Source organism: Camelina sativa, chromosome 7 (assembly GCF_030686135.1).
Source record: "Camelina sativa cultivar CO46 ecotype springtype chromosome 7, ASM3068613v1".
Classification (NCBI taxonomy): domain Eukaryota; kingdom Viridiplantae; phylum Streptophyta; class Magnoliopsida; order Brassicales; family Brassicaceae; genus Camelina; species Camelina sativa.
The window spans coordinates 9,726,410-9,742,374 of NC_141886.1; the positions used below are offsets into that span (position 1 = coordinate 9,726,410).

Sequence of the window (15,965 nt, forward strand, 5' to 3'; positions counted from 1 at the left end):
ATAGTTTCTTATACTCAACTCCAGTCTCCATTGACATCCTTTGATTTTTTGCTTCTTTCTCTAGTAAGCCACTGAAAACTTAATGAAGTTTACTACTTTGTTACTCATAGTCAAAAATTTAAATAAACAAATAGAGATGTTCTGCGGAGATGTTAGACCATGTTTTAGTGCTTTATACTAGTTAATTCTGGCATTAGACTACATCAGTACATACTTACATAACTAAGTCCCCTTGGTCTAGTGGTAAAAGGAAAAAAGTACAATCAAAATAAATAAATAATATTTACAATCATTCAGATTCATTTGTTTGTTTTTTTTTTAAACTACGAGCGCATAGTGATTTATTTATTTGTTTATTTTGCATTAAAAAATAATAAATAAAATATATATATAATAATAAATAAATCACTATGCCCTCGCATTTATAAAAAAAAATCAATTACAAGGAGCGAGCTCAAGCGAGCATTTAATTTTCTTTTTATCATTTGTTAGATATATCCTTATACAAATTTATCTTCAATTCAATATATTTTTGCTTTTGTACTGAAAGGTTCTCAATCCACGTATATGAATAAAAATCTAAAAATATTTTTTTGTAAAAGTGATATCTACTGAAATTTATCATTTTACCATAACGCCTATATATAAATGACACTTTAACTCTTTACAAAAGCAATGGCTCATGAGCAAAATAAGAGCATGGTGTTAAATTGTTAATTGTCACACTAGTTGCTTGCTTATTACTCAACATGCAATTAGTTATGTCTTTTCCTAGTTTTACTGATAACCAACGGGTCTTACAATTATTTGATTATTTAGGACCTTATAAAATACAATTATTTTATTTAACTCATTAATCTGCATGTTTAAAATATAGGTTGTAAATATGCCAAAAAAAAAAGAGGAATTTGAGGGTTTTTTCACAAAACCGTATAAAACCGACCAAAATCTCATCATTCACACGACTTTTTTCATCTTCTCTTTCTCTCCTTCGCTACTTGTCTCCTTCTCTTTCTTTCTTAAAAGTATCTACCAAAACACGGAATCCAAATGTAGAGAGAATGCGAAAAACCTCACTTGGATTATATGTAGAAAACATAGCTAGAGATTACGAGATTCGATATTATAAAAATTATTTAAGTCACTTTTCAAATGTTTATGGTTGATCAAAGCATATGGTAAAAAAAAAAATTAAAAACTAATGGTTGATTTTTTTTTTTTTTTTTTGGTAAAAACTAATGGTTGATATGTTACAAGTCAGCGATTGTTTGTCCTTGTCCTTTTGTATTCTAGTATTATGGTGGTTACAAATCTAACATTCACCATCCCCACAAATGTAAAGCTGGAAATGACATTTTTGAGACAGCCACTAGGTAATCAACTCTTCTCAAATTGTCAACAAAATATTAAAAACTTTAAAGAAATTGTCTGACCAAAAAAAAATGTAAGGACTTGAGGCCACAATATAGGTTAGTAAAAAGTCCACAAACCAAACTATTTAGGGCCTACCAAAATTAATCCCTTTTACTATGCCGTAGGAAACATTATACTCATTTTGGTCTCTCAGCCATGCGATTGCTAAGATATCTTGTGTTGTAATTCGATCTGGTCTCAGAATAGTCAAATGTATAGTAAATGTGTGTATTATTATGCTATTATTGTTGATATGACTAAAGTAAATTTGCAAGAACTGTGACAGCTCATATGTATTAGATTGAAAGCGGTAGATACAGAGAGATTCATGTAGTTTCATCACCAATAATGTATACTCATTGGATTTAGACACCAGATAGATTAAAAGAAAGACCAAACTACTACATATATGTTTTACTCTCCTGACGACTCTCTCATGGTTCTCAAACTCACGCATGGACAGTCCGGAAAGGCTTGTATGTCTTGACACTACTTATCAGTCCGGCGATGGATCCAGCGGCAGCTAGTAGTGAGACAATCAAGCAAACATAGCACATCATTTTCAGCGCAATCCATCTAGCAGAGTACTTCTTAATCTTAGTCTGTGCAATGTGCATCTCCACAGGGAAATAAACAGTTAAAGGCCAGAAAGAAGCTGCTCCGATAAGACCCAAGATCGCGTTGAAGAAAGGGAATATCATAGCTACCACAGTTGTTACAACCACATAAGCTGTCCTCCACACCAATCTAAAGAGGCTGATGTTGAATTTTCCAAGGACAGGTACGTTTACTGAATATTCAGCAGTGATGAACTTGTTGTCTGGATAGTTTCTGTTGCATTTTTTCTCTACAAACTGGAAGATAGGTTGCGCAAACACCTGAAAATGTTATGGTTCGTTTTCATTAGCTAACCGAGAGAAAGCGCCAATGAAACCTTGTTCTAGTCTTTTTTTGGTTTTTGGTTACCTGATAGGCACCAATAAGGTGAGCAGCGATGCAAGCGTTTGCAAAGTCAATTAGCCAATAGGGCTCATAAAACCCGAAATCTGTAAGGAAATCTCCAGGGGCAGCGCTTCCAAATGCAGCATAGCCCATGCATCCACATAAGATGTAGAAGAATGTGGTTGTTGATACTCCCACAAGACTTGCTCTTTTCATGGCTTTGTTCTCAGCTGGGCTAGATCTTAGTGTATCCTGCAAAAAGCATAAAACTTTCACGGGTTAGTGATACAATAATCCAACTGTTAATTTGTAAAACTATTCTTAATCAAACTGTCACTACCCAGTCCACGTATGTTCTCTGTGGTTCCAAATACCGTACATTACAAGTCATTAAATGGTGAAAGCTACGATCATTATGTGACAAAAAATAATGAGTTGTAGTGTCAACTCAATAAGCTAACGCTGTTGATAAGAATATCATATCATTGTTTGTTGTGGAGAAGAGATTGATAATATCTTTGAGTGCGACTCTTTGTCCTTAATAAGCACATGTTTTACCTTTAAGCTAAAAGACAGATTCTTTACTTTTTGACTCTTTTGGGTAAAGCAAAAAAAAAAAAGTGGTCCACAGGGAATCGATTGTCATTGTCAATAATCTCTAACCACAATTCTATTAAGAGGTTCATATCCAAAGCTAATAAGACTCAAATGAAATTGATGGAGATAACTTGCCTGAATCTCGATGAGAACTGTGGCGTAAGCATATGCGAACGCTATGTCCCCAACCGCTTGAAACGATCTCCATATCTTCTGAGCTGCGGTTACATCAACTCCAACCGCTGTGCCCGTTATGCTTGTCTTACCCACTCTCCCAACTTTTCATATATAATTACATATTTACCATTAGTTTTGTAACAGTTCTTATGTTTATGAATAGTAGATAAATTGGTGTGCAACAAAAATCTTGGGCAGGTTGTGTTTCAAGTTACAACTATTGATATAGATACTTTGAAAAATACAATATAATAACTAATGGTTAACAATTGAAATTTTGCAACTAACGTAAGGTTATAAAAATTGTATGTACCTGCGACATACGAAATGGCTAGACCAATTCCAATAGTTGCATAAGTGAAGGACATGACCGCAGCCATAATGGAAAGGAAAGAGAGCTTGTGAAAATTTGGGATCTGGCTAAGAATAACCTGAATGATCCCAAAGAGAGCCATGTACGGATAACTCGATACACTACAATCCGCATGTTTCCCTTTATCGTGGTAACAGTTCGCTTTCCCGACCGCTCTGTTTGAACAGGATTATGAACCAACATCAATATTTTTTCACAGCTTCTAGCCTTCTACAAAATCTTGTCACATATTTTTATGACAAGAAAATTTAAATTTTTGTAACGGTTATAAAATAATAACATATTCACATTGTGTAGTTGACTTACACCAAACTAATAGAAGCAGTGATGGTGTAACCAACAGTAATCCCAATCAGATTCCCATACTGTGCCACTCCACAGAGCTGCACTTTCCTACCACCTGTCATATTACAATAATTGCAGAAATATTATCTTCCGAGTCTATTTATCTATTTAATTATTACTTCTGTTTTTCTAACCTATTAATTAATTTTCTGTTTCATAAAGTAATTACAAAACACTCCACGGAACTATGTATAATAGTATAATCTATTGATTTCCTCCATCAACATCCAAACACCAACAATAATGCTAATACTACAAAAATGGTTGCCTCATATGTCAATATATTCTTTAAATTTTCTGTTGTCCTTGGTTTTCACAATTTTGGATCATTATAAACAGTCCAAAAACTTAATTAGTAAATATTCAATTTGACAACCAGCTAAAGATATTATTGATTGACTAAAATAAGTTTCAGACTAATTAATTATTTCCAACAACCATAGTGTATAATTAGCAATTGAAATGGACGGTTACCAAAGTTTTGCATTCAGTCAAAAAAGCAAATAGAGAAATTTGTGGCAATTATAGTCCACAAGTTTTTTTTTCCTTGAAAACCAAAATTGCAGAGATTTAAAGGTAACTGAGAAAAAACACAAAATTCATTTACTACAGAGGCACAAAACTCAATTTCAATTTGAACTAGACAAAACAATTTTTTGAATGATTAAAAAAAGACCAAATAAAACAGGAAAACAAATTGTTTCATCAGAAATCTTTGTGAAAAAAATAACCAAGAATCATGAATTCAAGATTCATTTCAGTTTTTTTTCTTTTTGTAATTTTAATGAGTATCTTATGAACAACTCAAATTGATGCAAAACAGTACTGTCGCTTTTGATCGACATCAATCTTTAATAATTATTAAATTTTGCTTTTCTAACCACAATAATTCTTCCGACAAACGTCATCCCAAACTAAATATATACTACACAAAGTACAGTATCTAATGAAACAGATCCATACCTTAAGAAAATAAACCTTTTCCAAAAAAAATGAACATTTCCTAAAGAAACCTTTTCTGACCCAAAAAAAGTGTAAAAAAAAACAAATTACAAGAAAACAAAAGATATATAGAATCTTTCAAGTCATGGTAATAAATTGGTGTACAAAGTCAAGTTTCTTTTTTTGTGTTCTGCTTTCTGACATATGAAAAAACATTTCATATTTTTTAATACTTAAAAAACTGAAGTTGGTGTAAAAAGTGAGATTGTTTTCCATTTTTTTTCAATTTACTTTGAAAGGAAAAAAAAAAAGTAACAGTAAAAAAAAAAAGAAGAGAACCATACCGAGGTAAGCTTGAACAACCTCCATGTAAGTGTAGTTCCTTTTCCCGGTGACGGGATCCGGCGCACGGTAGCAATCAGCAAGCATGGTCGAAGTGAAGTAAGTGATGAATGAGAAAATAAGCAAAATCGAAGTCCCTGCGATCCAACCAAGCTGAGCTATAGCCCATGCCAAAGACAACACTCCGGAGCCTATAACCGCCGTGATAATATGCGCACTAGCCGTAAGCCATGTCCCTGTACGCTTCTCTCTACCATCTTCATCGACGTTCTTTGTCGGGTCCGAGATGTTGTAGGCAACGCCGGACTCCGCCGTGGAGTGGTTGTGTTGTTCTGTGTTGAAACTCTTCATAGTGAGAGCCAAAGAAGAAGAAAGAGAGAGAGAGAGATGAGATGAGATGAGATGAGAAGAGGATAAAATAAATGTTTTAAGTGTGAGAGAGAGATTAGAGAGTAAATGAAGAAGTCTAAGTATAGTCAACAGATTTGTGTTTACATAATATCATATATATAGACTTACTTGTATATGTATATAATGGAGTTTAGCATATATGCCAACGAGACGTATACGTAAAATACGTGTTCGAGTTTTAACTTTTTTTCTAAATTGTTTTTTAAAATGTTTTTATTTAATACGGTTTTCGGCTTGGGATATGTAAATTGCTTTTGGCTAGACTTTGAGACCACCTATGGGGGGGGGACGATTTTAATATTCAGATTCTGTAATAATTGTTCTTTTTCTCTGAAAATGTTAATTTAAGTGAATTACAGAAAAGGTCTTTTTTATATATACTATAAGTTCAATAATAATAAGAAGAAATTATCTCTATAAATTAATTATGTTGAGATCATGATATTAATTTTATTAATTTATAATGATATTAATGTATTAATAATTATTATTTTATAGTATAAACTATGAATTGAAATAATTTTAGCAAAATAAAATTAAACTTTTGGATAGCCGTTAAAAAAAATTAAACTTTTGGATGTTTTCAATTTAGAATTAAATTTGTAATATTTAGAAAAAATTATTGACAATAAATTAAAAATATTCTATAAAACTATCAAAACAAAAATTATGCATATGCAGAAATTGAAAACTTTAAAAAAGACTTAACTATTTTTATGACATTTATAGAGTATTTTCTATTATTATAATTTGAAAATACAACATAATAATTTTTTTATAGATATGAGCTTTAGGAGAAAATTCAAAATTTTAAATCATACATATATCAACATATATATATATGTAAATTTAAATAATTATTAATTTACGATATTATTGAAACCATATTTTACATGGAGATTGCAAAAAAAATTATTATCTTATTATTTTATTAAATTTTATTATTTTTTACACTGGCCCAACTTGGGACCAAAAAAATTTATTAATTTATAGTGTTTGTTAATTTATAGAGTATTAATTTATAGAGGTTTTACTGTATAATTTTTTTTAATTATATAATCTAAAAAAAATCAAATATTATGATTTCCTTTGGAAGAACTTCAAAAGATACACTTCTAAGAACTTGTAAACTAATATATAATGTTCTCAATAAAATTATTTGCTCCCTAAATTCATAAAATACATTCTATTTTTTTAAAAAGTATTAAATTCTAAAATATATCTTAATAAACAAGTTATACCAGAATCAAAGTAAGAAAATAATTCATGGTTTTGTATTTGATAATATTGATAAAAGCGGATTTTAGCATTTGAACCATTGTTCTTCAATGTTTTTGGAGGAAAATGAGATGTTTATATTATAGGCACTAGATGCCACGAACATTTGGGTTTCCAAATTTCTGATCGATGGAACCAAAATAAAACAAAATTTCATATTTTTATATATTTTTCTTATGCTTATTAAGAAAAATATATATATATATATGTATATATATGTGAAAGATATATGGATATGTGAAAGCTATATGGATTCGCTAACCAACGAGTTGAAAATCATCAAATTTTGTTTTTTTTGTTTTTTTAGGATCATCAAAATTGGTACTACGAATCAAGAGTTATGGATGTTGAATATGTAACAAATAAAAGTGAACAACCAACATAGATGTATCTATAATTCTATAGAGACCAATTAACACTTTTAATTTGATGTTAATATAATTTAACATTTTACTCTTTATTATGAAATTTACTTTTTGAATGTTGAAGTTGCCACGCTCATTATTGAGAGTTTGAGACATATAAATCAAAAGAGAAATGTTGCAGCAGGTATGCAAGAATATGTCCTATTAGAGCACTTCCATCAAACATATTTGATAGAGGATCAAAAGAATAAAAAAGTATTAAAAGATACGAAAAAGATGAAAAAAAAAAGTTTTTCTGCCGATAACTAAGACACAAAGTCTAGGTTGTCATCATTTGATTGGTTGGGTAAACTAAAAATAATTAAATTAACTTAAAAGTATTATTATATAATTCTTTTAACATCCAAGTAGCTATATAACCAATGGAGTTGCTCTAAGATGGTCTCCAATTTTTTCCATATATATCTATATATATAAAATGTCATGGTTTTCTAAGAATAATTCAAATATTTACTGGAGATAAAATTCTGAAAAATATATATAACGTATTAGCTAGATAAAATTGAAAATCGAGATAATCCGAACAAAATTTGGATGGATTCACAATTTAATAGAATAATAGAAATCATTCCAGAACTCTCTTTCTCTTTATAATCCTTCCTCGTAGAGTTAGAATTTAGTTTTGTGTATGTCTACTTGGTAGAAAAGTTCTACATACATTTATAAAAAAAAATTCAAAATTTTGAAAGGTGTACCTTGAGAGCTAATAGATCTTTGATATATTAGTGAATAGAACAAGTAATCTAAGAGTAATGTATTAAACAAAACAACTCATATATATATGTCGACCAACAAAAAAACTATATAAAAGAAAACTCTAACCAACAAATAAACAAAGTTGTTTCACATATGACTTTTATTAACCACATCTTTCAAAACATGTTTATTGTACGGTGACCAGAAAACATCATGTATTGAAAAATATTAATCAATTTCAAAAATAATGATTGAAATATATTTAATATTTGCGACAAATGATTTATACTATTTTCCAACAAGTTATAAGCGATATTCAAATTTATTAATGTCCATATCTTATCTATGTACGATGAAAAAAATAATAAAATATTTTTATTGATTAGATAAGTTTAATTTTTTAGAAAAAACTTGAGAAAGGAGTTATTTTCTTGTTTTATAAACTATTACTTATGATGGAAATAATAGTATAGAAACGAGTATTAATTTTGTCACAAAAAAAAAGAAAAAAAAACGAGTATTAATTCTGATTTATTTGATCTTCAAATTTTGGTCTTATATGTTCTAAGATATAAAATTTAAGAAAAAAACAGAACTTTTGAATTTGACGAGTAAAAGTGTGTTGACCGAAACAAAAATAAGCTGATGTAGAGTAAACGTGTAATATGTGATGGCTATTTTTCGTACAAGATTACTTTATCTTAATTATTATTAAATAAAGGTTTCTCATGCAGCCACATAATATTGTCAATGCAAATGCACTTTTGACAGTAAAAATGTTAGACCGTTACTTCTTCGTTCATGTTGCTTCTTTAGAAACAAATGTTGATTAAGTACTTGTACATTATATTGAAAAGAAGAAGAGCAAACAAGTTGAAATTTCATCTCTATTAATTAATTAGAAATCAATACTAGTTCGGTTTTAACTAGTGTAGTTTCATTACGCAAAAAAAGACAAAAAGAAAAAATTAAAACAAATACTTTATCTATATATCTTCCAAACAAAACAAAACAAAAAACTTATATAATGAGAGACACTGTACTAAAACTTTAATTAAGATGCCCATTGTGAGTAAGCGAATTTGGAAACCAATAGTTAGAACAATTTATAGTTTTCTCATTTTTCACCTAGCTCTAACACGTTTGAAGAGACAACTTGTTTCGATTGTTCCGTATAACAATTTCAACGAGATGACCAATAAATCATTGAAAAAATAAAATAAATAAATCATTGAAAATCGAAAAACAAACGGCTGATTTTGTTTTTTTTATTGGTCAAAAGGCTGAATTATTTTTATAATGATTAACAAAAGACTTATTATGTGAAACCTTGACTTCTTTGTCTAACAGTTACGTATTAGGTATACTCACATAATCACATGGTTTTATTACAAGTATTTCTTATTAATAAGTTCTAGAAAGATTAAGATTTAAAAGAAAACTTTAATAAACCATTAATGGCATTTACTGAATCTTACAACAAATGGCATAGGGAGACAGGTCCCTTCTGTAACGTCTCAGAAACTGAGGTTCTTTGCCTAAAAAATCAAAACTTGTGGTGGTGAATCTTCACTTAACGCATAACTGAAACACCAAAAAACTGTTAGGTTCATGCAAGATAATGAAGCCTAAATAATTAAAATAATTAAGATTATTTAATTATTTTAAAAGTAATGGTCCACAAGAATGTTTTAAGTGACCTCTCACGAGTTGCCTCGTATTTGAAAAGTCTTTTGTATTTGAAGATTGCTCTGAAAGAAATAGTTATATAAATATATGTATGTTGACAATGTACACGGATGGAGAACCAACCGTAGAGAATGAGTATCCCCAATTGTAGATCAATGTATTATGTATAAGATATTTTCTTTGTCTAAAATAGTTTTTAAAATGTGATAGAAATCTGATATTTCAATAACAGTTTTGATGTGAGTTTTTTTTTTTTTTTTAATCTTTTTCTTTTTTTTTGGTACTATGCAATCAGGTTAAAGATTGAATTTTCCATATAATAATAAAACAGAAAAGTTTGCTCTAATTTCTTCTCCGACACTATAATCAAGGCGCCGCTATTACCATCTTTCTCCGACGTCGGCTTCTCAATCTTTCCGCTCCTTTTCTACTTTCTTTATTGCTTTAGTTTCATTCCTCAAGCTTTTTTCCTCTTTTTATTTCTTCTTTTGTTCCCCGACAAAACCTCGACACCTACCCTAGAGCTAGACGAAGGCCTGATCTTGTGCTCCTACAGAAGGATCTGGAGTTCGGCGAACCCCATCCTCATCTATCCTCGCTCAGCCTTACCGTCGACGGTACCAAAGTCTTTGTGCTTCTCTTTTCCCCAATCTGGATTGTGCTTCACCATTGAAGTCTCCTCTTCCTCAACGGCATCTGTGTCGATGTTTGGCGAGGAATCTTCCAGAGTTGCGAATTGTCTCCGTTTTTGGACTCCCATCTCTAAGATCTGTCACACTATGAGCTTGGCAGACCCATGTCAACTCCCCTGGCCATCCCCGAAGTCTATTGGATCTCTGCGGATGAGCTCAGGACTTGAACTTGGATTGCTAGCATCCCAATTGGTCTTGTCCAACCTCCGAAATTCCAGGTCTACTTTATCTATCCTTATGTTATCTAGTAATCATTTCTTTTGTTCGATGGTTGAACTCGGTGTCCGAAGACTGCATCTGAGAATCCACTTACCTAAAATTATTTGTAGTAACAAAATGTATGGTAGATCCCTGGTCCTTGCTCAAGTTGTGACTTTGTTTGTTAACTGGAAGAACCAAATCCCTTTTATCCCTATGCTAACTAGCGTTTCTAGTTCTCAACAACATCCCATCAACCCCACCAGTTTGGTGTTAACAACAACCCAAACCGACTAACATGCTTCATTCACATCTAACATTGTCAAACCGACTGCATGCTTTTTGTGGATTTTTTAATCTCTTTGGCAAATGGCGCCATATGAGAGAGAACCCACCTGTACTGCTACGGTTTGACATATCTTCATGGCTCAATTTGGTCTTTGCTCCCCTTGTTTGTGCTGATTGTGAAGCCTTGCTCCCCTATGATCCTTTGCCATGTACTCCAAAGTTTTCATCTGATGTATCTAAGCAAACCACTATCAGTATCAACACCATCACTAGGGCAGTAGCCCCCCCCCCCCCCCCCCCCGAATCCTTGCCATGGCATTGCCTTTGCTATTGCTCCTCGCTCCGGTGAGTTCCTTGGCCCTGATTCTCTTATCAAAATCACAAAGTCTTATGACTGTGATCTCCTTGTCATCTATCGAGTCTCTCGACGATGATCAATCTTGCAACCATGACCTCACATGTCTCAAGCTGCTTCTTAGCATTTGTTTCACAACTCTTATGGACTATTGCTTGATGTTTTCTACCTCTTTATTTATATTTATGGCTTTGGGGAAAGTCTCTGCTTGTAATGTCTTGAATTCTGGGAGTTTATATCCTCCTCTTTGTATAACTTCTATTTGAATTAATAGAATCATCAGTTTGTCCAAAAAAAAAAAAAAGATTGAATTTTCCTATCTTTTTTTCTATGAATTTTTATTGTGAACTTTTTGATCACACTATAAATCATTGTAATTACTAATTAGAAAACCGTGTCTTTTATATAAGAAAGGAGGGTGTTATTAACTACAATAACTCTTTTATCACCATCCTCTGTTTTGGAGAGAACTTCCCCATCTATCTTCTCTTTTATGGAAAGCTTTTTTGGAAGCATATTTGAACTTCCCCATCGTTTAATCGCATTTGTTTGTTGAAAAACTAGCATTTCCTAAATCCTAAGGCGTATTAGTTAATATTTTGAATGTATTTTTTATCCTTTATTTTATTTGGTTTGGTCTTTTGTGTGTTTGAAGGCCGGATTTTGTTGGCAAGGTGTGTTCAGTTTTTATGTTGTAACCACATTCTAAGTTTAATATAAGTTTGGTGACAATAAAAGGAGGAAATTGTGAAAAGAACTAACAAAACTAAATCCAGAACAGTTTTAACTCAAAGGAAGACAATAAGTTTGGTTGGCATGGTCATGTTAGTTGTTCAAATCCAAGGAAGACAATAAGTTTTCAAATTTTGATATCAATGTTTATATCATTTCTTTTGAAAAGTTTGTAGTTCTTCAAGCTATGATCTTTTGTTTTTAAACATTTTCAACAACTTTGTCCCCAAAAAAAAACATATTCAACAACAAATGATGGATGATTTTTTTTTTTTTTTGGATTTTTTTTTTGAATTTTGTGTGGTATAGTAGTGTGAGGCTGTGAGCTAGCAGGAAAATATGATTTTGTGCTTGGATATATGGTCGTGAGGCAATTTATATGCTACCAGCATTGAATAAACTGAAATCCTAGTACTTGTAGATTATATATAGTGTTGGGATATGATTACTATGATATTTCCTATATATATGCGTTAGACTTTGCAGTAGAAAAGAAAAATTGAAGTATTGTGTTAGAGAACTTTTTATTTTTCTTACTATGTTATCAATTACTCCATACGTTTTAAAATACATGTCGTTTAAGGTTTTTCACATATGTTAAGAAAATATTTAATTTTTCTATTTTACTTTTAATTAATATATTTTTTGTTTGATATCATCAATTAATAAATTAAAAGAATAGGGATAAAATTGTAAAATTTATCAAAACTGTATTGGAAACATAAAACCACAACTAATTTAATACAAAAATTATCCTCTAAAATGGCAACTAATAAAAACTGAGGAAGTAATGTTTATCATACATGAAAGAAGAGCAATTTTTCTTGAAAAATTAAAAGGCACGATGTTTAAGTTACAATTCATTCTTTGGAACAGTATCTCATTTTCCTCAAAATATGCAAATTTCTCTTGCAAAAATATTTGCTTCTTCAAGAGAAGCATAGTGAATAGGAAATGGTGTTCCCGCAAGCTTTAGCATGTAACTGATTGGAGTCCGAGTCTTTTTTTTTATGTTCTTTGATTCTGGTTCCAGTTAAAATAAGTTCTCACACTTTGGTTCAAGATATTCCAAGATTAATGTTTAGCAATCATCATATATCCATTCTCTTTTAAATGATCTTATTAACTTAGTCATTTTTTTTTTAGCTTAGTCCTTTTCTTAGTGCCTATCTTTGTCAATTTTCCTTAAATCACATCACATTATCTGTAGGCTAGCTTATTCGTTTTAAAAGAAATATGATTTAACCTTTTGCAAAGGAAAAAAAAAGGGAAAAATAAGTATATATATGCACTAAAAATCTTGATTTTGGAAGTATATGTACTCGAGACACAACTACAATGATACAATCTAACCCCGATCAGATCTGTCATCCTAAGGCCAACGAAGAATTAGAAAACAAAACAAAAATGCTATGAAAAACAGTCATTTGTCATTTTTAAGATGTTCATTTTGGACGTGACTATCTCGTCACTTTTCGAATATATAACATGGGTGTGATCCCGACTTATCATTTTCTCGCTTGTGGCAATATGAGTTTTAACTTTTGTCTCCGTAATTTTATGGGTTCTTTGTCAGTTTATCCTATCTTCAATTTTGTTGCATCTTTGGATGCTTTTATATTTGAGTTTGTAAGCTCTAAATTTGTATTACTCCTAAGCTAATTTGTGTAACACATTTGGTATGAATGGATAAGCTTTATAATACATTTGGTAAGATTGGAAAACAATACTTTCGCCCGAAAAAAGTTGTTCATTACATGTAATCCTACTGTATATATAGCGTAAAAGCAATTAATTTCTTAAACTAGCATTTAATGCGGTTGAATACATCTCCTTCAACAAGAAACATGCACAACCCTTCCATTTAAAGGATTAGTGGCCGACCTCAATTTATAATTTACTCTATACAAATTACAACCTCTATTCACATTAATTTGTTTGAGTCTAGAGTATTCTCTTTACAAATTACATCTTTATTCACATATAAACGTACATATGTTTCTGAAAAAGTATCAGTCGATCGAATCTGTTTTATCTATAACTATTATTCCACAGTTTTAGACGTCTTCATATCACATTATCTTAGTTTGGTACCTTTAGAAAACACAGCTTTCGAGAAATCCAAACTAAAAACAAACATTACTTACACAGCTCCTCACTTCAAGCTTGATTAGATTTCCTATAGCATGCACTTGATAAACATGATCATCAACTAGCTCAACTCATAACTATCAGACTGAATCTTATACTATCTCTGGCCATATTCCACATTGAAGTACAAAACATTTCGCTTTCGAGACACCTAGGTGTTGTAACATGTTACATGCATGGTACATTGGTGTCTGCCAAACTCATTAACATCTTCACTATCTTTTTCATTTTAAAGTTAAAATTCACCATCATCGAAATAAAAAACCACAAAAGGTATTATAGATTATTAAACGATAAGATCCCATAAGAAGTTGAATAATTTGCATCATTACCAAAAAAATAAAATAATATATACTACTTTTTTTTGTCGTTTTCAACTGTTGTAACAACACGTCTTCCTAAATCTAGTATTTTTCAACTGTAGTTTGTGATGACGTTTTTTCTCTAAAACGTGGTTGTGGTTATCTAGAGACAAAAAAAAAAAAGGTTCATTAATTGATCTCTGAATCAAGGACACAATTCGAGAAGATAAATAGGTAGAAGATATCAAATCTGACGACGCAACATATTTACCAGAAAATATTTATAGCGATACCGGTAAAGATATAACATAAAGTGGCTTTGGCATTGCAAAAATTGGCAAAGTAATTGACCAAACGAATTTTTCATTCTTTTACTTTATTAGTGCATTGTCTATTTCACTAGCTAGCTATATACTATACGTGGGAGGTTCATATTATTTATAAAATTTTACGATATAGAACATTATTTTATCAAAATCAAAGACACGTGAACGAGTTTGGCCTATAAAGTCGACCCCACGGAAAATAATTCCAAATTACCAACTTATACAATGATTTCGAGTATGGAAAAAGAACTTTGAATTTTGCATGCCAATTATTTGGGGGGAATCAAAATTTTCGTAGTCGACAACCAAAATGATTTTTTTGAATGTGAGCTGATAAAAATTATGTTTATAAATAAATGTATTCAGAGACACAAAGACAATTAAAAAAAATGTAGTACAAGTCGACTTTGATTTAAGTTAAAATAAACTGTTATGTATTGTGAATTTGTGAGACAACTAATTCTGAACAAAAATGGACGGTGTATATCGTTAAGTAACTTTAGTGCCGACTTCTTGGAAAGTTTAAAAAGTAAACAATAGTCACAAAACAATATAATAAAAAGTTTAGATAATAAAATTGGTTTTACAAATATCAGAAAAGTAGTTCTTGGATTCTTATTTCAGGTCATATCACCAGATTTTCTGAACGATCACTCAGACCCGATCAATGGAGTAGTTTGAACACGACTCACATAGTACTCTAGTTCATGTTAATTTAGTCTTTGATACTGATTGATTTAATGATTTGTTACAATCATTTAAAATTATTTATGAAATTGATTTTCTGAAAAGTTTCAATGTCGTTGAAAAGCAAATTTCAAACTGTTTGGTTGACTAAGAAAATAAAACTAAAAGTAGTTTAGAGAAAATATATATTCAGTAACTCAATTTATAGAATCAATATATGAATGTGAAATGTTAGGAAAATACTGTATTTAACATTTTCTTTTGTATTTTAATAGTGTACAATGTTAATGTCCAGTATGTCACTCTATCTATATATCCTTTTTTTTTGGTATTACAAATTTATATTAATTGAAAATGATATGTTTAATTTCTATGTGGTCACAACATAACATGTGAAATATTTTTGTTAGAATATCCATTTATTATATAAATATATGATGTCCGTAAAATATAGATAATAAGAGCCTCCTCCATACAGCTTTATAAAATGTAACGTTGGAGTAGCATGGTCTAAAACGAAACTGCTTAGTGGTGCTTTTTGGGTGCTCCATTATCACATGGGTAAGGTTTTGATGTATGATTACAATTATGTTAGGTTTGGTCG

General features: G+C 30.7%; 1 protein-coding gene across 1 annotated transcript; it reads right to left on the minus strand.

The window, feature by feature from the left end:
* Positions 1 to 1,680: 1,680 nt before the first annotated feature.
* On the minus strand, positions 1,681 to 5,750 carry LOC104700842 (amino acid permease 1). The gene is made up of 6 exons (XM_010416435.3): positions 5,134 to 5,750; positions 3,809 to 3,902; positions 3,443 to 3,657; positions 3,088 to 3,230; positions 2,380 to 2,607; positions 1,681 to 2,291 (listed from the first exon to the last, which is right to left on the minus strand). Exons 1-6 carry the CDS (start codon positions 5,480 to 5,482, stop codon positions 1,863 to 1,865), a joined length of 1,458 nt encoding a protein of 485 aa, XP_010414737.2. The 5' UTR covers positions 5,483 to 5,750; the 3' UTR covers positions 1,681 to 1,862.
* Positions 5,751 to 15,965: the final 10,215 nt, after the last annotated feature.

Excerpts from the sequence above, each read along its gene's own strand:
- LOC104700842 (XM_010416435.3), bottom strand. The coding sequence starts at position 5,482 with ATGAAGAGTTTCAACACAGAACAACACAACCACTCCACGGCGGAGTCC. Across the intron at positions 3,231-3,442 it reads AGCCATTTCGTATGTCGCAG|TTGGGAGAGTGGGTAAGACA; the intron begins GTACATACAATT and ends ATATATGAAAAG. Across the intron at positions 2,608-3,087 it reads CAGTTCTCATCGAGATTCAG|GATACACTAAGATCTAGCCC; the intron begins GCAAGTTATCTC and ends TGCTTTTTGCAG.